Source organism: Phalangium opilio, unplaced genomic scaffold, assembly GCF_054372755.1.
Source record: "Phalangium opilio isolate 3A_F unplaced genomic scaffold, DU_Popi_V2 ptg001170l_1, whole genome shotgun sequence".
Taxonomy (NCBI): domain Eukaryota; kingdom Metazoa; phylum Arthropoda; class Arachnida; order Opiliones; family Phalangiidae; genus Phalangium; species Phalangium opilio.
Genome location: NW_028324255.1, coordinates 13,347,383 through 13,372,359, shown reverse-complemented (window position 1 = coordinate 13,372,359; position 24,977 = coordinate 13,347,383). Strand labels below are relative to the sequence as shown.

At 36.5% G+C, this 24,977-nt stretch overlaps 2 protein-coding genes across 2 annotated transcripts; both read right to left on the bottom strand.

The window, feature by feature from the left end:
- Window positions 1-514: 514 nt before the first annotated feature.
- LOC149587383 (uncharacterized) lies at window positions 515-6,683 on the bottom strand. Its single transcript, XM_089863663.1, has 8 exons — window positions 6,600-6,683; window positions 5,632-5,732; window positions 5,330-5,463; window positions 4,830-4,977; window positions 4,685-4,770; window positions 1,736-1,916; window positions 1,517-1,674; window positions 515-816 (listed from the first exon to the last, which is right to left on the bottom strand). The coding sequence occupies exons 1-8, from the start codon at window positions 6,628-6,630 to the stop codon at window positions 663-665; spliced, it is 993 nt and encodes a 330-aa protein (XP_089719789.1). The 5' UTR covers window positions 6,631-6,683; the 3' UTR covers window positions 515-662.
- An 8,247-nt stretch (window positions 6,684-14,930) lies between these two features.
- LOC149587382 (uncharacterized) lies at window positions 14,931-16,126 on the bottom strand. Its single transcript, XM_089863572.1, has 4 exons — window positions 15,690-16,126; window positions 15,423-15,490; window positions 15,118-15,264; window positions 14,931-15,033 (listed from the first exon to the last, which is right to left on the bottom strand). The coding sequence occupies exons 1-4, from the start codon at window positions 15,705-15,707 to the stop codon at window positions 14,931-14,933; spliced, it is 336 nt and encodes a 111-aa protein (XP_089719698.1). The 5' UTR covers window positions 15,708-16,126.
- Window positions 16,127-24,977: the final 8,851 nt, after the last annotated feature.

Genomic DNA, 24,977 nt, shown 5'->3' with positions numbered 1-24,977 from the left:
ATGACTCGTTAAAAAAGGCATGGCAGAAGTGACCTTTTAGATTTTTTAAAGTTAAATGCGCTGATTCGCCGCCGTTCGCGTTCATATTCGATTCTTTCAGCCTTGGCAGAGGACCTAGGGTGGAGGGTGGGGAATTATAGCAAACAAGTTTTATTGACAGCCAATGAATGAATGAAAATAATTTAAGTGGTAAATACGATTTTTACGTCAGGCTATGACGTCACTAGCGTAAATTAAGCCACGCCAGTTGTTTCCAAGATCATCATTAGGATTTGACCTTAGCCATTCCAACCCCTCCATACATTCCTGTTCCAACGTATTATGGATTTCCAACTTGGCCCAAAAGCTGGCCACCAAGTATGCGCTTCACCCAAGGAGGTCAGGCGCATATATCTTTGACTATTGCACACGGCTAAAACAACGAACAACAGGCAGGTAAACACACATCTTTTTTTCAAAATTAATAATTTATTTTAAAATATTTACAAAAGTATACCTATTCCTTTAATTTTTATTATGGGATGTTGAAAGAAATGCTATAACAATCGATTAACTTCTACCTTTTTAAATAAATATATAAACTGAATTCTTGAATGATTTTTAGAACTACTTATTTTAAGTTTTGGCTTTTTTAAGAGAAAGAGAAGTAAGTGAATTTGGTTTTACATATTTTTCGCGTCACAATTCAGGTTATACGCAATGTTGCTAATATTGGGGACACTGGTAAATTTCCAAATTTTTGTTAAAGCACGGAATATGATAAAAATTGTTATATTCCATATGAAGATAACGATTTTGCAGAACAAATACCCAAGCCTGAAATTTGGAAGTGAGAATAACGAAAACGTTCATTACTAAAAAGTTTCCACAAAGTATCGTAAAGTACCAATTTTTTGGTTAGTGATATCAAAGAGAATATACCAAGAGGGGAGTTGAAGCTAGCAGCTTTGGCAAGGCATTTTTTGAGTTCTCACTTTTCTTTTTTATTTATTTGTTATATTTTCCTCCTTATATCCGGTTCACCGTATTTCGACCAATAAGAGGGCAGAGATATACGCGTGCGCACACCGGAAGCTTAGAGGAAAACTTTCAAAGCGAGAACACTGCAGCCAAGCCTTTTTACTACTACTAATCCCCTCTTTCTACCCTCAACCAACAAATAAACAAATTGGCTTGGTCTCGTCTCCATCTCAGGGATAGGATCACGTGACTAACGAAGTTGATCTGTCGTTAAGCGACAAAAATAAATCTCTTATTTTTTTTTGATTGGATTAGATTAGAGTCTGACTCTTGGGGTAAAACAGGCTCTGCGCATGGAAAAATCAAGCCAATCAGGTTATCCCTTTCTCGCCTCAAAACCCGAGAACGAGATCTGAGCCGTTTTAAAAATTTTAAAGATTTGTTAGTCGGGTCTATTTCTTTACTATTTGCTTTAATAAAGCAGATTAAACTGCACTTACAATACACTAACCAAAAACTATTTTCAAGCAACTAATCAATTCATATGTTTTCTCACCAACTACTTGTTATTTTGGATGGAGCATTTTTCAAGAAGTCAACGGAACGCTTCAGAATTGACCATAACTTTAACACCAGATAATCCAACGAACGAATTATTTCCATCACGAAACAATAGAGTTCGGTCAAATTATAGAATTCAGCGTAGTTTATACCCTAAGAATTTCGTACGTTATTACTAACCAGATTTAAAACAGTTAATTGAATTTAATGATACCTCCATGGTATGAACTACTAAGAGCTGATTCCAAATAAGTTCTCCGCTGTTTCTCGCATATATTGAGTACGATATTATTCTTTCACATAATCTGAACACACCAGTTTTATTTAAAATGAAAATTATAGTGAAGACCATAATCCGGTGTGTGCAAATGAAGATGAAGCAAAGGCACTGTGCACTAAAAAACAATGGAAATTTGAGATAAATGGTTAAATACCTTAATATATAAATCAAAGTCCTGACTGACTGACAGATAATCAACGCCCAGCCCAAACCGCTTGCCCTGAAAGGTTGAAAATTTGCAGGAACGTTACTCATCATTAGTAGGCGCGTACTAAGAAAGATTTTTCAAATCCGCCCCCATCTTAAAAAATGGCGCCCAGAAATGTAAGAAATCTTCTCTATGCAACAAAGTCAGCGCGTTTCAACCGATTTCGCAAATATTTAATACACTGGTTTCCTTTAACTTATAGACGGGCTGAATATTCTTTTGGGTTCTATTTGTTGCCATCTTTTTAAATGGCGGCCAAAAATTTAAAAACCCTTCTTTATGGAATAATGTCCGCGCGAAAAGAAATAAAAAATGTCCCGACGGGCTGACGGGCAATGCCGAGTGCCCTCGCTCCTAGGGTGCTACAAAAATATTTGTCATCAGTAAAATCTACTCTTTCTTTATATCATTTTGATGGAAGTTCTTATCACACGCGAGCGACGCCGCGGGTAACAGCCAGTATCTTAATATTTTGATATGAAGGTTTTAATATTAAAACCAAGTGTTTTTCTTATCAAACTAACGTATACCCTAGACTCATATTCTTAAGCGATTAGCGCCGATAAGATGGTCAAGATTGCGCAGTCATACGATATGACATGGCTGATTTTTGAAATATTAAATCAACAAATGACACACTCGCCTGCCCTCCATATTTTTTCGATTTCAATGGGACGCGTGGAAGCCGTGAAGAACCGATAATTGAATGTAAAATACTCTATATATCTTTACTCCATCTCTGAAATTCAATTATAGAATATATTAGTGATGCCGCGAATATTGATTTTGCCGAATACCGAATACCGAATATTCGGCCATGCTCTCGGCCGAAGCACCGAATATTCGGCCACCGAATATTCGGGCGTGAGATATGTGCAACTCGTGCGAAACCGGTTATGAGCTGTAACCCGTTCCGCAAAATACGTACATCCCCCGCACGGACCGCAATGGAACAGGTCTCATCATGGAAGAAGAAGGGTATGGAATGGTGAGCTGAATAGGCAGACGGCTACGCGAAATGTAGGGTCACGTGGGAAAATTCTGCTCTCCTCTCGGCACTAGCTGTAACGCGATTACTGCTCTGCGCAATATTGGCGCGCAAGCAGAGAGAGGGATACACTGTGTAGATCCGCTCTCTACCGCCTCTGCTACAGCGCGCCTGCGCGGAAGCTTTCAGCGTTCGTGATAAACTCGGGAAGTAGGGAATGAAAAGGGGGAAGTTACGATTTTTCAACGCGCTCTCTTTAACACTATAGGACCCGTCTATAGCGTCTTTAGGTTTTTGGTTCATTTGCGAGTAGATCGTGTCACTATATGCTTTTTTATTCATCACAACTTACCACTGGTTGATTATAAATAATCAAGTAAAAATTGTTATTGAAATAAATAATTTTTGAGTAATTTTTCCGTTTTTTTCCCTTCATGATTGGAGATTCGGTATTCGGCCGAATATTACGAAATATTCGGCCGAATACCGAATACGAAAAAAATGGCCGAATAGGCCGAATACCGAATAGTAACCGAATATTCGTGGCATCACTAGAATATATCTTAAGCTTGAACTCGGTAACTAGAGAACAATGTCGTTTCGCATCACAGATCTAGATTGAATTAGTAAAATCAGAAGGGAATAATAGAAGAAGGATGACACACTGTTAACTCTTAATCCTTTAGGTATGTAACGTCATTCTTACCAGGGTCACCCTTTTACTTTGCTTTCCCGCTCATCAAACTTCAGATGGGCATCGCACCGTAAAGTGAATTCTAAAATCCCCAGCAATCATCCCACAAACCTCGTTTAGGGGTGGGACAAAAATCCACAAGCACGTCTTGCCGAATAGTCGAAAAAAAAACGCTAATAGAGTAATGATGAGGGAACTATTTATCGCATATGTGATTCGGTTTAGTAACCTGGCTTCAAATGTTCCGATGTTGGGAAGTATGACGTTACGCTTAGCCCGCGAAGAAAAGTACTATATACTTCTGGTTAAATAAATTCTCTCTTATTTACACCCAACGGAGTTCGATAAATTGGCTTGCAAAAATTCAACCCTAAAAATTGATTTACTGATTGATTGAATATTTTTCCGTGCTCTTGAAATTGATGAACTATATGTTTTTAATTGTTTAGCTTCGAAGAGAGCCTCAAGGAAACTAGAATATTTTAACATTTTTGCCAATTTTCATACCACCATTTCCCACTATCATAACCACAGCAATTATTATTAGCAGAAGTAAGATAGGGACTACAAGTAAAGAGCTCTAGCATTGGTAGTAGATCCTGGCACCAGTGAACAAATTTGAGGATTTTATGCCGTTTCCATCGGGCCTACACTAGAGAGAAAAAAAATTGGTCGAGTTCCAAAAAAATTTCCTACCCCCTTTCCCTCAACCTAAAGCCGCAGAACACGGACGCGGGTGCTTGAATCCAGTTCGGCCGTCTACCGCCACGAGCGTCTCACGTTTTGGAGGAAAAATTCAGAAACCGCTACCAGAGGACCAACCGTTGGTGTGTTATCAAGAATATTCACTTTCGCCAAGTGAAGGATTTGGTTTCCTCTATACTTCTAGTCCCTTATCTTACTTCCGTTATTAGGGAATACTCTAAATTCTAGCGGTATACTTTCCCAAAATTGTTAAATCAGAACGTTAATTTAAATTGTAAAACATTTTACCTGGATTTCAGTATAGCTATAGCCGAGTTTGACCACCGCTTCACAAAATGATAAGGCATTACAAAGAAGTTCGTCATTGCAAAACCCTGAATTGATAAAGAGAATTTAGTAAAAGCGGTGAAATCCCTTACACATTAATAATCACCTTGAATGGCAGAATTACTAAAATCTGGCTGATTGTATAATTTAAGAAGTCACACCCTTTTGATAGTAAAATGATTAAAAACGGAGGAGTGAGGTTTTTGAATATAATTTTCAATGCTCGAACGACAATTAATCTTGCAGTAAGATATCTGAATAGACACACACAAAAAAATATAGTGAGATATTTCAGTTTAAGTTTCCCACTTTATGATCGACAAGATGGCCCCGGCCTGATTAGAGCCCCATCGTTTGTAAGGCCTACCTTCTTTAAAAAGCATCAATAAAAATTATCAATGAAAGAAAATTTTCATTAGTGAATAGCCCCTCGACGCGCTGCCTTTAACAGTGCTAAAATGATTAATCGGACCCTCTAAATAACCCTAATTTCCAACTTTTCACTCTCCCTTCAAGAAGACTAACGAATACATCTTCAGACCAGGTGAAATTAATATTCCATCATTTAGATGTATGTCAAACGATGGGGCTAAAAATCGTTCCTACCGTGCTTTAAAGATGTGATATGAGGATATAAAGGCTTTGTTTCCCAATGCACAAGGCTTTAAGACTGAGGAGTGAAATGGCTCCGTAAAAATTGTACTTGATTTAAGATAAAGTTCTTTCAATTCTTTTTGTACCTATGTAAAAGTCATGTAGGCCAAGTTACAAGAAATAAAGAATTATCAATTAATAAATTAGAATCGTCTATCTTTTCGCATTCAAACAAGGTCTCTAGTATCTTAGCAAAAGTAGGTCAATCCCAACAGAACCTGTCGATGCCACGTAAAACTAAATTCGTAACTTACAGTTTCTGTTTCCATTGTTAATACAGGACATTCCTTCTCGGCGTATAATAACCCAGAATAAGCAGCATTATCGACAAGACACATCATTGATACAAGTATAACTGAAAAACAATTAAGGGTCATTTTATTTGACGGTGGGAAATGGTTTAAACATCAATGTTAGTAACAACTACTGCTAAATGTGCAACGTGTAGAATTTACAACGTTACTGTCTTTAAAACAAATTAAAAAAAAATTCTGCAAATCAATGTCTGCTAATATTTGTCAAAGGGAATGGGGATTTACAATTTCATATCATATTTTACCACGAAAGTGGTATTATGTTACACTTTCAAAGTCTTTACTTTCAAAATATAAAGTTTTTAATATAATTGAACGAAAGTTTCCATTGAAAAATCACTATAACTCAGTTTCCATAATAATTTTGTCTTGTCGAGCTTGTTCGCCCGTTTGACGACATCACTATGACGCGAGGAAAAAAACCGCGGGAATCTTATAAGCGTCTCGAGCTTCTCGCCAGGATAAACTCTGGGTCTGATAGCAGAGAGAGTGGCACCATCTCATGTGAAAAATATATCTGTGACGTCAGCCTACGGGAAAGGTTTTAGCCTTGGGTTTCAAATCATTTCATACGAAGCATTTTCAAATGCATATTGCCAAATAACCAGAAATCGGAGAATTGAAAGTTTGATATTTTTGAATTCACAGACATTAATTCTATCTTTTGTTATATAAATCAGAGGTTTTTCAAACGAAGCTTCTCAATCCCTTTAATAACTGAAATTCAAGCTTCAACAAACGGTCCTAAAAGTACGCGTTTAAATCCCCCTAAAAATAGGTCATTCAGATAATATTTAAGCGGAATTTTCTTTGATAATTACGCTGCAAAATTACCAATATGGGAGACGTATTACGAAAATGGCCTCATCGCGAGATACATTTAGTTATATCGTTTTTTACTACATTACCTTTCATTGTAGATTTCAGTTTCTCGACCATTTTACCAGGTAGTGATGTAATAATTAACAAGATGATATTTGTTTGGTGCGCAACATAATTTACCAAAGAGAGTTCAGTTAAGAAAAGATTTTCGAAGTTAGTACAGGAACGCATTATCACACGCATGGATCAGAATTAATCGACAATTGTATGAATGTGAAATTAATAACAGACGGAAACAACACGAGTGCTACCCAAGACTTTTTATCTCGATTTCTAATTGTTAACTGAAAGGGACCCTACACACTCAATAGTTGGCGCAATAAAAAAAAAACGTTGGGTCCGTTGTTTTAGTTAAAAAAAAAACGTTATCCAGACTAACACTTGTTCAAAGTTCAAAAGCCACATTATTTTTTAGGAAATGGAAAATAATTTGCGGTAAATTTTGGACAATATTTGCCTAAAAACAGAACAGATATATCGAGTTTTATTGTTCAAAATGGTATTGAAACAACGGAAGTACATTTCGCATTCGAATTATATTAAAGTCTGTGTATTTATATGTAATGTTTGGACAATGAAACTGTGCACGGTCTATGGACTCAACATCAACTTTTTTACTGAGCAAAAAATATATTAAATATTATTGAATATATCATGTCGAATATAAGCAATGTATTTGTCTAATAAAGTTTTAAGATTGTTTTTCTAAATATTGGGTATTCAACATCATGATGGATTTAGATTTGAGCAATTGGTGAAAAGTCTTGGGAATAATTTATAAGATGATGAATTTTAATTTGTGCAAAACATTGAGCGTGTAAAGACCGCATACTAATTGTTTTATAAACCACTACGAAGACAAAAAGGAAAGTGGATAATAGCAGAAGTATGATGAGACTAGAAGTAATGAGCTAACCAAATTCTTCACTTGGCGAAAGTGAATATTCTTGATAGCACACCAACGGTTGGCCCTCTGGTAGCGGTTTCTGAATTTTCCCTCCAAATGCAGTGGTGGCAATTTTCAGAAGAATCTTCCTTAGGAGGGCGCCATCGCGCCTTCTAACCCTTCTTTTCCGTAGAAGAGAGGGCAACACTATAGAAGCTGAAGGGCGCCTTCTTTGAAAAGAAGATTGGGTAAAAGAAGGCACAACTTCCTTCCTACTACCCTACCTTCCTTCCCCAGACCGAAAAATGCCTGGGATGGAGCTTTAGCTTTCGCGAACCCCCCTTTTAAGATTCGGAAGGTACTCCCTCGAGAAGGGATGTGATCCTTCTTTTTATGGGAAGAAATATCTCTTCAGAATTAAAGAAGGCAACTGGCTGGAGAAGGATGTTTACCTTCTTTTTTTGGAAAGGGACAGTGCCAAAGAAGGGAAGTTTGGGGGGGGGGGAGGGAAAAAGCATTAGTTGTAAATGATGCCATTAAGGCCAATGACAATGGTCCACTCATTGAGTTCAGAACATATATCCTTCTAGAGTTCTATTTGGATAGCGGGTTTTCGCGCTCGCGCGACCATCGTTTTTGAAATTAAGGGACGGACGGACAACTTTATCATTGGGTGGTGGCGCCATCTATTTCACTTAAAAAACACATATTTGTTACTATGGCGTCTGCTATAATTTCTTAATATAGATAGGAAATGCTTAGAAACCGCTATGATAATGAAAGTAAATTGCTAGATTCGAGAAAAAACAGAGAAGGAACTGCATTAACCGATAGTATATGTATTTTTGAGCTTCCGTGATAGTCAATTTGACAAAAATGATCACCGCAAATGTCTTTTTTTTGAGTCCATTCAATTCCATTAATGGCCTGACACCATTGTTTTGATAATTCCGAATTTTTTGTAGGGAATCTTAATCGTACAGTTCAAAAAGGGTTGAACTATCTAAATATTTATTAATTTTCTATACGTATATACTTATGTCACAAAACATTTTTATTTCTACCAGTGTTGCCACACTTTTCTACTGAGCATTTTCGACCCATTTTAAATTTAATACATTTTCACATTATGTGTTACTTTAATAACTAATAACATACATTCCCATAAAAACACGCATTTAATAAGAAAGTGATCAATATTCCATTTATTAAATATCAAATTTTATTTATTAGGTTCCACTTACTGTTTTTCAATTACCTAACTTTCATATTTGGCGCTTTACTTCTTCCTAAGCATAATTTTCAAACTCAAGCTGCGGCGATTTTGCGGGGCGCTTTCCCGCAAAATCGTGGGAAATTCTTTTAAGCTTCTCACGTAAGGCGACAGATGGCCCTAACGACAAATGATAAAGTAATGAAATTAAACGAATCCGAGTACGCGAGGAGGAAATTCAACAAAAACTCTAGAAATACATATATTAGAACTCAATGGGTCCACTCTCCTCAAGCGTTATAGGGGATCTTTTGACCGTTTTCCAAGACGTTTTCAGGGTGGAAACAAAAAAATTCAACGATCGGAGAACTGGAAAACCTCCAAAAACGGTTTTCGTCAATGTTGGAGGACCCAAGTAGGGTTAATAAGAGAGTCCCACCCCAAGCACTGTGGAAGGCAGGGGTGGTGCAAGTGGTGCAGAGTGGTGCGAGTGGTGCAGAGTGGTGCGGGTGGTGTGAGGGGGGAGTCGATGGCGAAAGTGTCGCTGGAACTTTCGAGAAGTTTAATTTTATCACAAACACTAAGATAAGATAAGGGATATCTAGAAGAAAAATAAAAACTTGGAATTCAAATCAGTTCAATTCTAGTGTGGTGAAAGTTTAAAAATGAATTTCTTAATGTTGATAAGATAACAGGATATCTCGGAGAAAAATAAATCAATATAGTAGTGGTATGTTATCTATATCTATATAAATCAAAGTCCTGACTGACTGACTGACAGACTGACAGATAATCAACGCCCAGCCCAAACCGCTTGCCCTAGAATGCTGAAAATTTGCAGGAACGTTACTCATAAGTAGTAGGCGCGTACTAAGAAATATTTTTGCAATCCGCCGCCATCTTAAAAAATGGCGCCCAGAAATGTAAAAACTCTTCTCTATGAAACAAAGTCCGCGCGTTTCAACCGATTTCACAGATATTTAGTACACGGGTTTCCTTTAACCTATAGACAGACTGAATGCTCTTTTGGGTTCGATTTGTTGCCATCTTTTTAAATGGCGGCCAAAAACTAAAAAACCCTTCTTTGTGGAATAAAGTCCGCGTGAAAAGTAATAAAAAATGTCCCGACGGGCAACGCCGAGTGCCTTCGCTCCTATATAGGATGCTACAAAAATATTAGTCATCAGTAAAATCTACCCATTCTTTGTATCATTTTGATGGTAGTTCTTATTACACGCGAGCGACGCCGCGGGTAACAGCTAGTATACCATAAAATCCAATATAGACAAAGGTTGATAACACTCTATTTGAAATGAAACGTGTTCGCTTCTCAGGGTTCATAGTGCATATAATACCATATGAAGATAGGGTCAATTATGACGCAAGAAATAAACGACACTTCAATATGTTAATTAGATTCAAATTCGAGCCATTAATTTCCCCCGTATTAATAAAATGGCGAATGAAACATCCCCCGAGTGAGTGAAATCCCAATGTGTGAAACCTATTGTGGGGGGTAAAACCCCGGAAAGTGTGCCACGGGAAAAGCCTGAAGGAACCCGATTGCAACATGTGACGCCCCAGAAAGCCCATAAAATCATTCCAGCCTCAAAGTTCGTAGAAAGGACGAAGAAGGATCTCGACGTACGACTGTATGAAAGTAGACGGTGAAAAGAGAGTGCAGTTTTCGATTACGACAGTGCACCTGATTCCAGTAGCGTCGCTAGGGTTTGAAATTTGGGGGGCTAAATCTGAGCAGAATAGTTATTATAAGAATTTAATAAAAAAAAATGCATAATGGGTTCATTGGATAATGTGTAGACCGTTAAAACTACGTAATTTTGTGTCAACGTGAAATTATTCGTATTTTAAAGATATACAACCTATTATTGATAAAAATTGAACCGATTATGAAGGATTTTCAGTCGTCTTAAGTTTATTTTTAGTTTTGGTTAGCTTTTAGTCCACACTATTGGGACTCGTTTCGAAAGAACATGAAACATTTTACTTGTCTCTATCTGTTTTTTTCTTCATAATTGTACTGTTTGATATTGAAATTCATCTCTGCAGAGATGAAAATTAACGAATCTGTCATTATAATTTTTTATATATCGCTACAGAATTTTAGGATACTAAAAGCAATTTTTGGTAGGGTTTAAGGATATTTTGGGGGGCTAAGTTTGGAATATGGGGGGCTATAGCCCCCAAAAAAGGCCTAGCGACGCCACTGCCTGATTCCTCACGAGGACAGGAGAAATCATGAATTTCACAGCCTACAATGTTTTAGAATGCAAATAAATTGTAAATACGAGGGCATATTAACTCCGATATTGAAGTAGAAAATTGAACGCATCGCTAAACCTTGTCATGGTTTGAGGTTTTTAACGCCATGTTGACTCTACATGGTAGAACATCACGATAAGCCATCTTAAAGAACGTCATGTTGGCGTGATTAGAACCCAATCATACCCTAGAAGAAAGTCACGTGACAATACAGTATAAATGACGAAGTCAGTTTGAGGATAAGACATTCTACAACTCTTCAAGTCCTCCTCAGAGAATTGCTCCTGAAGTCATCCTACAGAAATGAACCCAGTTAAATTGTAAGTACTAATGTTCTCTCTTAATAATATAGCTAAGCCTTGTCGAGGTTCTCATCTCTAAATGTATTTCATGCACAGCTTTAGGGACAACTTCAACATGTTCGAGCTTTCCGGTACCACACCTCCTGCACCATTTCAGGAAACTGAATATAGGACAAGCCCATCCATTACTTTAGAAAACACCGTCAGACGGAATAACTTGAGATTAATAGAAGAATTTGGAGATATCGGATGGAGTAAGGATTATGGTAAACCTGGAAAAACTACGGGAGAAGATATTGTGATATATCCTTTACCGAACGGGGTATATTATAGAGACGGAAGATTATATTATATATTGCAATAGAGCTATTTCAGTGGGGGAAAAATTTCGTCTGCTACGAAAATTGGGCCTGCCTTTGAGTGTAGAGGGCGGCCATTTTGTGAGGGTTTCTCTATGGACAAATAGCATTGGTGACGTAGCCATTACCCCCTCTGAAATAGCTCTATACGTTAATGGGCCTGATTTAAACTTCGGATTGAAACATTTGGCAATGTACAAAGTACTAACTACTACGGTTCAATTACCACCAGGGTCTACAATAGACACTTATGCTAGACAGTTCCCATGTATCATAAATAATAAAATCCATCGCTTCGAATTGAAAGAATTTGAAGACGCTACCTACTACGCACACTTTGTACATCTCGCACCCCACAAAATGTACACAACAGCGAACCCAACTATTTGTGAACTAGGGAGTTGCCACCCTCGCAACGAAGAAAAGTGTAAATTTCGGACATTCTATTTTGGAGGGTACGAGTTTCATTGCCCATACCAGTACTTTAGAGTTCTAAACTTAGCTCTTCACATGTGTCTATTTATGGTTTTTAAAACTAACAAAACGGTTAGAAAAAATTATAAAGACAAAAACGATATGGCCGCGCATTATCTGTTTAAAGCTATGCACATTTGCAGGCTGGCCGAGTGTCTCTACGACAACACCCATAGTTTAATGTTTCGCGAGATTCATCACCACATGAGATCCAATAAGACCTACACTTATTTTGCAGACTTTCTGTAGGTGCCCCCGTTTGTTCGAATTGTACGTTAAATGATTAAAAATAATTGTTAACTCCAATTTAAAGAGCTGTTTTTATTTGTTGGTAGGCCTATCTTATCATATTATAAAGCAGTGAAATAAATTAAAATCGCCCTTATCAAAATATATCACTCTTTTGAAGGTTTCAAGTGATGTTAAAGTTCAAAATGTAATTCAACATATATTTTTACACTAACAATTACTACAAGAGGGGCTAAAGATTCGGTTCTATACCATTATCAGTTTGAATCGCTGCAGATTAACTTTGATAAGTGCAAAGTGTAATGGCAGGGAAAATGATAAGGCAAAACGGGGACCAGTTTATTCACAGTTTCGTTGTCACTAATTCCCTTAGAACCACATACTAACAAGTTGCATCTCGTCAAAAATATGTTTTGAAACGCATCAAAAACATACAAGATAACAAAAGCGTGCTTAATTAACTAAGTCTGTTTAAACTTATTGTTTGTTTAAACGTTTTAAACTAAATAAGAATATTAGCCTGGTGTGTGTGTGTGTAAATTATTGAAAATCCACTTTTAATTAACCTTCATTTAGTATTATTATATCCGTTAAATGTCTAATAAAAACCACGCTATTTGACTTAAAATTGTTCGATATTGTTAATATATTACTGAAATAAAACTGATAATGAAGTTGAATGTCCAAAAAAGTGACCGAAATGTTGTTAATTTACTAAAATATGGTTGAAAACGTCGTGAAAGGAAAACATTCGATAGAAAAGCAGATAAAAGTGTTGTTAGTCTATGACAATGCCTACCACGTTCGCTTCTACAAATCATGGAATTTTATACACCAACCTCAATATACATAGTTTATTTTTAAAAAACGTTGGTTCACAACTTACGAGATTATACACACTTGGTAGAATAATTCAAAGTATACAATAAACAAATTATACATAATTACACAAAATCATACAGAATTAAACGAAATTACTTAGAATGATTCCAAATTATATATATATATATATATATATAATATTTTAAGTTCAGTTTTAATTATTGGTAAGCCTATTTTAAATCGTTTTAGTTATTGGTATGTCTATTTTAAAACCTTATCTACTGCGTTCATACTCCCTCTCAAACCGATAAAAGAACCGATTATAGTTTTGACTCATAAGAGATTGAATTTCCATTTTCAACAACGAGGGGTGAACAAATTTGTTTAGAAAGGCAAATATTCCGTACTAATACCGTTTATCGAAAAGATATCACTCACTACCCCTCCATGTGGTGGTGTTGGGGTAAAGTCCCATAGTAAAACACAGCCGATAACGAAACTTCAACTAGAAATGATTGTATCATTACATATCGAAATTATTTGTAGAGATCCTTATCAACTCAAATCGTGGCAGAGTCCCATATCATCGTGATAAATGCAACGTTCACTGATAGGAAAATTTGGTGGGTAATAATATCGAAAGTGATGTAAAAGAAAAAACGGATTTATGGGAAAAGAACGTCGGAGTTAGCGGAATTCACTCCCCATCCTCGCATACTTTATTGAGAAACTTCGTCTGCTTATATTTTGACTCCACCCACAAATTCTGTATATATCTACTTCTAGAGATCGAATTTGTGGGTGGAGTCAAAATATAAGCAGACGACGTTTCTCAATAAAGTATGCGAGGATGGTACTAGAGGCTAAAGCTACGATCCGACGTTCTTATCCCATAAATCCGTTTTTGGTAAAAGTAATAAGACATAATTAAAATACGATTAAAGATGGTGGAAAATGATTAAAAACATGAAGAAAATAAGATTGAAAGTGACGTTAATGATTGAAAACATATACAAAATATGATTGAATGTAGTGTTAAATGATTTAGACAACGCAAAAATATGTTTGAAATTATTGAAAACATACTACGAAAGGTGACCAAGAGTGTTTTTTAAATGACTACAACATGGTCGAACAGACTGTTAAATTACTTTTATTACTTATTTGCTTTAAAAATATATATATATTTACTTTTATCCACCATTTAATGATTTAATATCAATTTTTAAAACATTTCAATAGAGGGTTTATCACCCACCTACGGACCCTTACAAACACCTCCCATTTGGATGGTTGTAGTGCTGGAGGGACGGCATATCCATCCTCCCCTCTACTCCACTTGACGATGAACTCCGCAGCATCCTCCCCATTCCTCCTCCTCCGCTTACTTCCGACAACGTCACCGTCCAGCTCCCGGTTCCCGAACAGGGGTGCGTTCAGTAACGCTCAACGGAGACCAAACGCGTTGAGCTCCGTTGATCAACGTGATGTCATGTGACTTATTAGGCTACTAAACGGTTTTTTGCAAACTTTGCGTTGTATCGTCTGCTTACACTTCATGGAAATGGATATGCGAGGACCTGCTAGCCGAAATAAGAGCACACTCTGACCCGTAACTTAGCCAAGGCTTAAGCTTTAAAACCCAATAACTTTTTAAGCTTCATAGATATAATCGAAAAAATTTCATAAAATAATTAACAGACACTATTCATTCGCATTCAGTCGCTGCTACACCGATTTTATAAATAGTTCCTAAATTATCCATCAAATTATCGTTCAGGGAGATAAGTTTCCTCCATTGCTGCTACGTCACAAATGCGTTGCTCAACGAAGTAATCGGCTCTTACAGCCGATGACTTCGATGCCTCTTCGCTTACAATCGTGACGTCAAACCGGAAGTTCCGAAAATCGTTCAGTGGCGAATGCGCATTCAACGGAGCCTCCGTTGAGCGTTACTGAACGCAGCCCAGGTATCCAATCGTGTGGTCTGTAGCCCTCGGTTGCACCATCACACCTTCAAGTTCACCACCCGGGATTACTTCCAAGGTGTCGAAGTAAATCTCCGGGCGGAGAACATCCATTACGGGGAGTCCATTTCGAATTCTGGTAATACAAATAAACGGAAATTTATGTTAGAAAATGTGAAGTATTATTACTTTATACGCAATTATATCATAACCAAATTCACCACCTTATGCTGTATGTTCTTATAAACTCTAACTTAAAATTAGTTATACTCGGGATATAGAAACTTTACGCACCTCTTAACCACAACACGACCAATCATTTCTTCGCGGCTTCGTAAATTTGTTCTTGGGGAAGGATGATACTATAAGAATAATATAATTATTTGTTATTACTATGTATGTCTATACAAATCTTGAATTTTATTCAACCCTTACATCCACACATTTATATGATATAATCGTATTATATTCATGTAAATCATACAAATTTAATAGTAAAGAATAGTGAAACCTCAGGGGATAAAAACTAGAACTTAGAAATATATACAATCAGGTACTGACATGAGAGGTGGTGTCCATTTTCCCTCGTGGTCGTTTATCTATTTTGCTGCCACAATTTCCGATCAAAAATACCTTTCGAGGTTCTCCAAACCCCTTTTATACACAATTAGCCATGAGCATACGTCATCAACTCGACTGTCCATTGGCTACAGGTATACGTCATCAGCCTGAGTGTTCATTGGCTATTGACCCAGTCTTTATCTCTCAGTATACTACCGCTGGAATCATGGTAGAATCCCGTATTGATAAGATAAATACAAGGTCCACTCCCGGGAAAATTTCGCAATGGTTATCCCTCACGTGGATCACTTACTTCGGCGGGAAGATTTGAAAATCTTAACCATATGTCAATAACGCCGCTAAAAATACAACAACATGTAAATGTGTTTGATATTGCTAACTTATTACTGAAATAAAACTGAAAATGTGGTTGAATGTCCAAAACATTGAAACTAAAAAGCGGTTGAAAGTGTCATGAAATGTCTATAATTCAGTTAAAAACACTAAAAATTGGTTAAAGTTTCACTAAATGTTCTTGAAAACTTCATCAAATGGCCAAATTTCAATTAAAAGTGACGTGAAATGATTAGCAATGCAAATAAAAGTTAGGTTTTACTGTTAAAATACACTTGAAAGCGATGTTGAATAACTTAAGTGTAATTGCCATGGTATTACTGTTAAGAGACTAAAAATCAAATTACATTTACGATATTGTTAAGTTTACCTTCATTTCTAGAAAGTGTGTCGCGGAGATCTTAGATTTTTCGGATAAAAGCAATAAACCGCAAGTCGAAAATTTTGTTAATAAATGTCTAAGACACAATTGAGAACGAAGTTCAATGACTAAAATCAAAACGTGGACGAAAGTGTTGTTAAATTAATAAAATACGGATCAAACTGTTATAAAATTAAACAATTCGATTGAAATTAATCTTAAATGACTAAGGAAATGGATCAAAGTGTGGTTAAACTACTAAAATGTTGTTGAAGACGTTTACAAATGACTAAATTTCAATTTAAAGGCGACGTCGAATGACTAGCAATGCAAATAAAGTTAGGTTTTTCGGTTAATTAACGTTTATTTATATATATTATTATATATTTAAGTCGAATAACGAAACGTTTACGAAACATTTAGTGAAACTTTAACCAATTTTTAGTGTTTTTAACTGAATTATAGACATTTCATGACACTTTCAACCGCTTTTTAGTTTCAATGTTTTGGACATTCAACCACATTTTCAGTTTTATTTCAGTAATAAGTTAGCAATATCAAACACATTTACATGTTGTTGTATTTTTAGCGGCGTTATTGACATATGGTTAAGATTTTCAAATCTTCCCGCCGAAGTAAGTGATCCACGTGAGGGATAACCATTGCGAAATTTTCCCGGGAGTGGACCTTGTATTTATCTTATCAATACGGGATTCTACCATGATTCCAGCGGTAGTATACTGAGAGATAAAGACTGGGTCAATAGCCAATGAACACTCAGGCTGATGACGTATACCTGTAGCCAATGGACAGTCGAGTTGATGACGTATGCTCATGGCTAATTGTGTATAAAAGGGGTTTGGAGAACCTCGAAAGGTATTTTTGATCGGAAATTGTGGCAGCAAAATAGATAAACGACCACGAGGGAAAATGGACACCACCTCTCATGTCAGTACCTGATTGTATATATTTCTAAGTTCTAGTTATTATCCCCTGAGGTTTCACTATTCTTTACTATTAAATTTGTATGATTTACATGAATATAATACGATTATATCATATAAATGTGTGGATGTAAGGGTTGAATAAAATTCGAGATTTGTATAGACATACATAGTAATAACAAATAATTATATTATTCTTATAGTATCATCCTTCCCCAAGAACAAATTTACGAAGCCGCGAAGAAATGATTGGTCGTGTCGTGGTTAAGAGGTGCGTAAAGTTTCTATATCCCGAGTATAACTAATTTTAAGTTAGAGTTTATAAGAACATACAGCATAAGGTGGTGAATTTGGTTATGATATAATTGCGTATAAAGTAATAATACTTCACATTTTCTAACATAAATTTCCGTTTATTTGTATTACCAGAATTCGAAATGGACTCCCCGTAATGGATGTTCTCCGCTCGGAGATTTACTTCGACACCTTGGAAGTAATCCCGGGTGGTGAACTTGAAGGTGTGATGGTGCAACCGAGGGCTACAGACCACACGATTGGATACCTGTTCGGGAACCGGGAGCTGGACGGTGACGTTGTCGGAAGTAAGCGGAGGAGGAGGAGTGGGGAGGATGCTGCGGAGTTCATCGTCAAGTGGAGTAGAGGGGAGGATGGATATGCCGTCCCTCCAGCACTACAACCATCCAAATGGGAGGTGTTTGTAAGGGTCCGTAGGTGGGTGATAAACCCTCTATTGAAATGTTTTAAAAATTAACATTAAATGGTGGATAAAAGTAAATATATATATATTTTTAAAGCAAATAAGTAATAAAAGTAATTTAACAGTCTGTTCGACCATGTTGTAGTCATTTAAAAACACTCTTGGTCACCTTTCGTAGTATGTTTTCAATAATTTCAAACGTATTTTTGTGTTGTCTAAATCATTTAACACTACATTCAATCATATTTTGTAGAGGTGTGCGGTTAACCGTTTCAATCGAATAATTCGATCGAATACCGAACCGAATAATTCGATTCGGTATTCGATTGGCCTATTTTCACTATTCGATTCGAATATCGAATACCAAACTGACTATTCGGTTAAAGTTCGACTACCATAAATTTAGGTTCTTGGCACTAGAGAGACCCACCTTATTTAAAAAAATATCATCCCAATTTTATTTGTCTCCCATAAAAACTACCAGCAAGTGCATAGGAATATTTTAAGAAATACTTGACCACCAATGAGGAGAGGTATTTTGAAATTTAGGAGCTTCTAAATGTTCTTCTCCTTGCTTTGTATTGACTATTGGCGAATATTAGGGTTACTACCCGATTAGCCGCGAATAGTAGGCCTAGTATTCGCGAATACTAGGGTTAAATATTCGCGGTTACTAGGCTTAACTATTCGCGATTAATCGGGAAGGAAAAAAAATTACCAAGGCCCAACTATTCGGTATTCGATTTGGAATAAACTATTCGATTCGGTATTTGATAAGGAAAGTTTTTTGGTATTCGATAACCGGTTCGATACCCAAAAAGTGGTATTCGCACACCCCTAATATTTTGTATATGTTTTCAATCAATAACGTCACTTTCAATCTTATTTTCTTCATGTTTTTAATCATTTTCCACCATCTTTAATCGTATTTTAATTATGTCTTATTACTTTTACATCACTTTCGATATTATTACCCACCAAATTTTCCTATCAGTGAACGTTGTATTTATCACGATGATATGGGACTCTGCCACGATTTGAGTTGATAAGGATCTCTACAAATAATTTCGATATGTAATGATACAATCATTTCTAGTTGAAGTTTCGTTATCGGCTGTGTTTTACTATGGGACTTTACCCCAACACCACCACATGGAGGGGTAGTGAGTGATATCTTTTCGATAAACGGTACTAGTACGGAATATTTGCCTTTCTAAACAAATTTGTTCACCCCTCGTTGTTGAAAATGGAAATTCAATCTCTTATGAGTCAAAACTATAATCGGTTCTTTTATCGGTTTGAGAGGGAGTATGAACGCAGTAGATAAGGTTTTAAAATAGACATACCAATAACTAAAACGATTTAAAATAGGCTTACCAATAATTAAAACTGAACTTAAAATATTATATATATATATATATATATATAATTTGGAATCATTCTAAGTAATTTCGTTTAATTCTGTATGATTTTGTGTAATTATGTATAATTTGTTTATTGTATACTTTGAATTATTCTACCAAGTGTGTATAATCTCGTAAGTTGTGAACCAACGTTTTTTAAAAATAAACTATGTATATTGAGGTTGGTGTATAAAATTCCATGATTTGTAGAAGCGAACGTGGTAGGCATTGTCATAGACTAACAACACTTTTATCTGCTTTTCAATCGAATGTTTTCCTTTCACGACGTTTTCAACCATATTTTAGTAAATTAACAACATTTCGGTCACTTTTTTGGACATTCAACTTCATTATCAGTTTTATTTCAGTAATATATTAACAATATCGAACAATTTTAAGTCAAATAGCGTGGTTTTTATTAGACATTTAACGGATATAATAATACTAAATGAAGGTTAATTAAAAGTGGATTTTCAATAATTTACACACACACACACCAGGCTAATATTCTTATTTAGTTTAAAACGTTTAAACAAGCAATAAGTTTAAACAGACTTAGTTAATTAAGCACGCTTTTGTTATCTTGTATGTTTTTGATGCGTTTCAAAACATATTTTTGACGAGATGCAACTTGTTAGTATGTGGTTCTAAGGGAATTAGTGACAACGAAACTGTGAATAAACTGGTCCCCGTTTTGCCTTATCATTTTCCCTGCCATTACACTTTGCACTTATCAAAGTTAATCTGCAGCGATTCAAACTGATAATGGTATAGAACCGAATCTTTAGCCCCTCTTGTAGTAATTGTTAGTGTAAAAATATATGTTGAATTACATTTTGAACTTTAACATCACTTGAAACCTACAAAATAGTGATATATTTTGATAAGGGCGATTTTAATTTATTTCACTGCTTTATAATATGATAAGATAGGCCTACCAACAAATAAAAACAGCTCTTTAAATTGGAGTTAACAATTATTTTTAATCATTTAACGTACAATTCGAACAAACGGGGGCACCTACAGAAAGTCTGCAAAATAAGTGTAGGTCTTATTGGATCTCATGTGGTGATGAATCTCGCGAAACATTAAACTATGGGTGTTGTCGTAGAGACACTCGGCCAGCCTGCAAATGTGCATAGCTTTAAACAGATAATGCGCGGCCATATCGTTTTTGTCTTTATAATTTTTTCTAACCGTTTTGTTAGTTTTAAAAACCATAAATAGACACATGTGAAGAGCTAAGTTTAGAACTCTAAAGTACTGGTATGGGCAATGAAACTCGTACCCTCCAAAATAGAATGTCCGAAATTTACACTTTTCTTCGTTGCGAGGGTGGCAACTCCCTAGTTCACAAATAGTTGGGTTCGCTGTTGTGTACATTTTGTGGGGTGCGAGATGTACAAAGTGTGCGTAGTAGGTAGCGTCTTCAAATTCTTTCAATTCGAAGCGATGGATTTTATTATTTATGATACATGGGAACTGTCTAGCATAAGTGTCTATTGTAGACCCTGGTGGTAATTGAACCGTAGTAGTTAGTACTTTGTACATTGCCAAATGTTTCAATCCGAAGTTTAAATCAGGCCCATTAACGTATAGAGCTATTTCAGAGGGGGTAATGGCTACGTCACCAATGCTATTTGTCCATAGAGAAACCCTCACAAAATGGCCGCCCTCTACACTCAAAGGCAGGCCCAATTTTCGTAGCAGACGAAATTTTTCCCCCACTGAAATAGCTCTATTGCAATATATAATATAATCTTCCGTCTCTATAATATACCCCGTTCGGTAAAGGATATATCACAATATCTTCTCCCGTAGTTTTTCCAGGTTTACCATAATCCTTACTCCATCCGATATCTCCAAATTCTTCTATTAATCTCAAGTTATTCCGTCTGACGGTGTTTTCTAAAGTAATGGATGGGCTTGTCCTATATTCAGTTTCCTGAAATGGTGCAGGAGGTGTGGTACCGGAAAGCTCGAACATGTTGAAGTTGTCCCTAAAGCTGTGCATGAAATACATTAAGAGATGAGAACCTCGACAAGGCTTAGCTATATTATTAAGAGAGAACATTAGTACTTACAATTTGACTGGGTTCATTTCTGTAGGATGACTTCAGGAGCAATTCTCTGAGGAGGACTTGAAGAGTTGTAGAATGTCTTATCCTCAAACTGACTTCGTCATTTATACTGTATTGTCACGTGACTTTCTTCTAGGGTATGATTGGATTCTAATCACGCCAACATGACGTTCTTTAAGATGGCTTATCGTGATGTTCTACCATGTAGAGTCAACATGGCGTTAAAAACCTCAAACCATGACAAGGTTTAGCGATGCGTTAAATTTTCTACTTCAATATCGGAGTTAATATGCCCTCGTATTTACAATTTATTTGTAGGCCGTGAAATTCATGATTTCTCCTGTCCTCGTGAGGAATCAGGTGCACTGTCGTATTCGAAAACTGCACTCTCTTTTCACCGTCTACTTTCATACAGTCGTACGTCGAGATCCTTCTTCGTCCTTTCTACGAACTTTGAGGCTGGAATGATTTTATGGGCTTTCTGGGGCGTCACATGTTGCAATCGGGTTCCTTCAGGCTTTTCCCGTGGCACACTTTCCGGGGTTTTACCCCCCACAATAGGTTTCACACATTGGGATTTCACTCACTCGGGGGATGTTTCATTCGCCATTTTATTAATACGGGGGAAATTAATGGCTCGAATTTTAATCTAATTAACATATTGAAGTGTCGTTTATTTCTTGCGTCATAATTGACCCTATCTTCATATGGTATTATATGCACTATGCATACTGAGAAGCGAACACGTTTCATTTCAAATAGAGTGTTATCAACCTTTGTCTATATTGGATTTTATGGTATATAACATACCACTACTATATTGATTTGTTTTTCTCCGAGATATCCTGTTATCTTATCAACATTAAGAAATTCATTTTTAAACTTTCACCACACTAGAATTGAACTGATTTGAATTCCAAGTTTTTATTTTTCTTCTAGATATCCCTTATTTTATCTTAGTGTTTGTGATAAAATTAAACTTCTCGAAAGTGCCAGCGACACTGGCGCCATCGACTCACCCCTCGCACCACCCGCACCACTCTGCACCACTTGCACCACTCTGCACCACTTGCACCACTCTGCACCACCCGCCACTTGCACCACCCTAGCCTTCCACAGTGCTTGGGGTGGGACTCTCTTATTAACCCTACTGACCCATATTGCAAAATGGCCTCTCTCCTTGATCCAACCCTGAAAAAACATACCTTTTGAGAGTAAGTATCATTATCTATGAACATGTTTATTATGAATATCGAACATCATTAGGCAGAGATCAGTTCTTATTATGGTACAATTTTGATTTGTTGCTTTTCCAACTTTGAAGAATTAAATTTTGCTAAAAATAATATTCAATTTGATTCACTTTGATTATACACGTCAATAATACAATTCCATATTCATAATTAACATCAGGAATGTATGGAGGGGCTGGAATGGCTAAAGGGGCTCTCGTTGTACCCTTGATGGTGGAAACATAAGGCGAGTCCTTTTTTGCTTTTTAGAAGTGTAGCTCCTACCCCTACGTCTGTTTAGTTGTCTATACCGAAGGTCATGACTCGTTAAAAAAGGCATGGCAGAAGTGACCTTTTAGATTTTTTAAAGTTAAATGCGCTGATTCGCCACCGTTCGCGTTCATATTCGATTCTTTCAGCCTTGGCAGAGGACCTAGGGTGGAGGGTGGGGAATTATAGCAAACAAGTTTTATTGACAGCCAATGAATGAATGAAAATAATTTAAGTGGTAAATACGATTTTTACGTCAGGCTATGACGTCACTAGCGTAAATTAAGCCACGCCAGTTGTTTCCAAGATCATTTCACGCCGATTAGGATTTGACCTTAGCCATTCCAACCCCTCCATACATTCCTGTTAACATTAATAAAATAAATTTACGACATGGATATAAGTCATGTGTATCCTATTATTTCAAATCTTAAGGTTCTTATACACAACCAGTATGGATAAATTTGTACCCAAACTTCAAGTGCGTGACAAAGACACGCGCACATGTTTTCATTAGAGAGAGTGTTTTACTCGAAGCTGCGTAGGATCCCCCCAAAGGTTTGACACAGAACCAAAGCCATACTCGCCGTTTAATAGGTTGGACCTTGAAGCCACCGTACCATGTAATGAACGCAGCCCTATGAGAGAATTGGAAAAATACCTTTTACAACCGAGAAGTCTACAGGCTGACATTGCCTTAGATTATTGGAGAGGTCACGAGGAGGGTTTTCCAACTCTAGCTATTCTGGCAAGAAGTTTCTTGGCGTTGCCGCCAGCCTCTGCCGAGGTGGAACGTATATTCTCAATTGTAGGTTTTTTAATGCGCGCCACAAGAAGCTGCTTTTCGATAAAACATGCAGCAGACATTCTTATGTACCGAGAATAAAACAGAAAATAAAAATTGTGCAATTGTTTGATAATATTTTGATTTCGTTTTGTACGTTTTTCCATTGGATAATACCATAAGTAATCCATTACCCTTTAGCTAATTAATTTTGCAACAATCCTCGGCTTTATTATTATCAGAGTAGTGTAATTTGTTAAACATATCGCCATACTACAGAAGGAACAAATAACAATTTTTAATTTTTGAAATTTTTTTTATCGCTTACGATGTGTCTATTTTCTAACGACCTCCTTTGTTATTATGAAAACATTAAACATGACAAGAAAGAAATTTTTTAATAAGATTACTAGTAGTAGTTATAAAGACTAGTAATAAGTCTATAAGAAAGTAGATGTACCGAGTTCCTTATTTTTATTTGGTGGCAGTTACGACTTACGAGTTGAGGTAATTTTAGTTTAAGCAGAAGCAAATCAATTAAAGATAGAAATTGTCATACTTACGAAAGCGCTTTTATAAACTTATGTTAGTAATGAATCAATGGTACTGAGAGGGGATTGGCTTAGTTACAGGGCCTTGACGTCAATATTGGTAGTCTAGATTCTAGAATCTAAATTGTGTGGCTACTGTGGCCTGAGCTGACGACATCCAATAGAGTGGTTTCTTTCCCATATATGACAACGTCATAACCATGGATAAAGAATGCGCGTGAGGAAATTGTTTTCACTCTACAGGATAGGCAACTCCCTATCTCGGACGACAGCTTATTCTGAATATACTCTGTTACAACATCGGTTGTCAGCACGCGCAAAGCTATTTCTTTATGCAACTTAGCTTTGTGCGTGCTGTCAAGAGATCAAAAACTTTAGGATTTAAAATATCCGCGCTTTTTTAGCTCAAGTGCACCGACCTCTAGGCCTTAGTTTCAAATACGTGTAGTAGGCTGTAAGCAATTTCATAAGTATTTGAAAATTAGGCATAGAGGTCCGTGCACTCGAACTAAAAAACTTGCGGACATTTTAAATCCTGATTCCTGAAGATCCTTAAATTTTTGGTGTCTTGACAGCACGTGCAAACCTAC

Bases quoted from the DNA above. Each gene is read 5' to 3' on its own strand.
- LOC149587382 (XM_089863572.1), bottom strand. The intron at 15,265-15,422 runs GTGCGTAAAGTT...TTGTATTACCAG, and splicing joins GGTCGTGTTGTGGTTAAGAG to AATTCGAAATGGACTCCCCG. The intron at 15,034-15,117 runs GTAACGCTCAAC...CACGATTGTAAG, and splicing joins GGATACCTGGGCTGCGTTCA to CGAAGAGGCATCGAAGTCAT.
- LOC149587383 (XM_089863663.1), bottom strand. From the start codon at position 6,630: ATGGTCGAGAAACTGAAATCTACAATGAAAG. The intron at 5,464-5,631 runs GTAAGTTACGAA...ACTTTTACATAG, and splicing joins TAACAATGGAAACAGAAACT to GTACAAAAAGAATTGAAAGA. The intron at 4,978-5,329 runs GTAGGAACGATT...GTGTCTATTCAG, and splicing joins TATCACATCTTTAAAGCACG to ATATCTTACTGCAAGATTAA.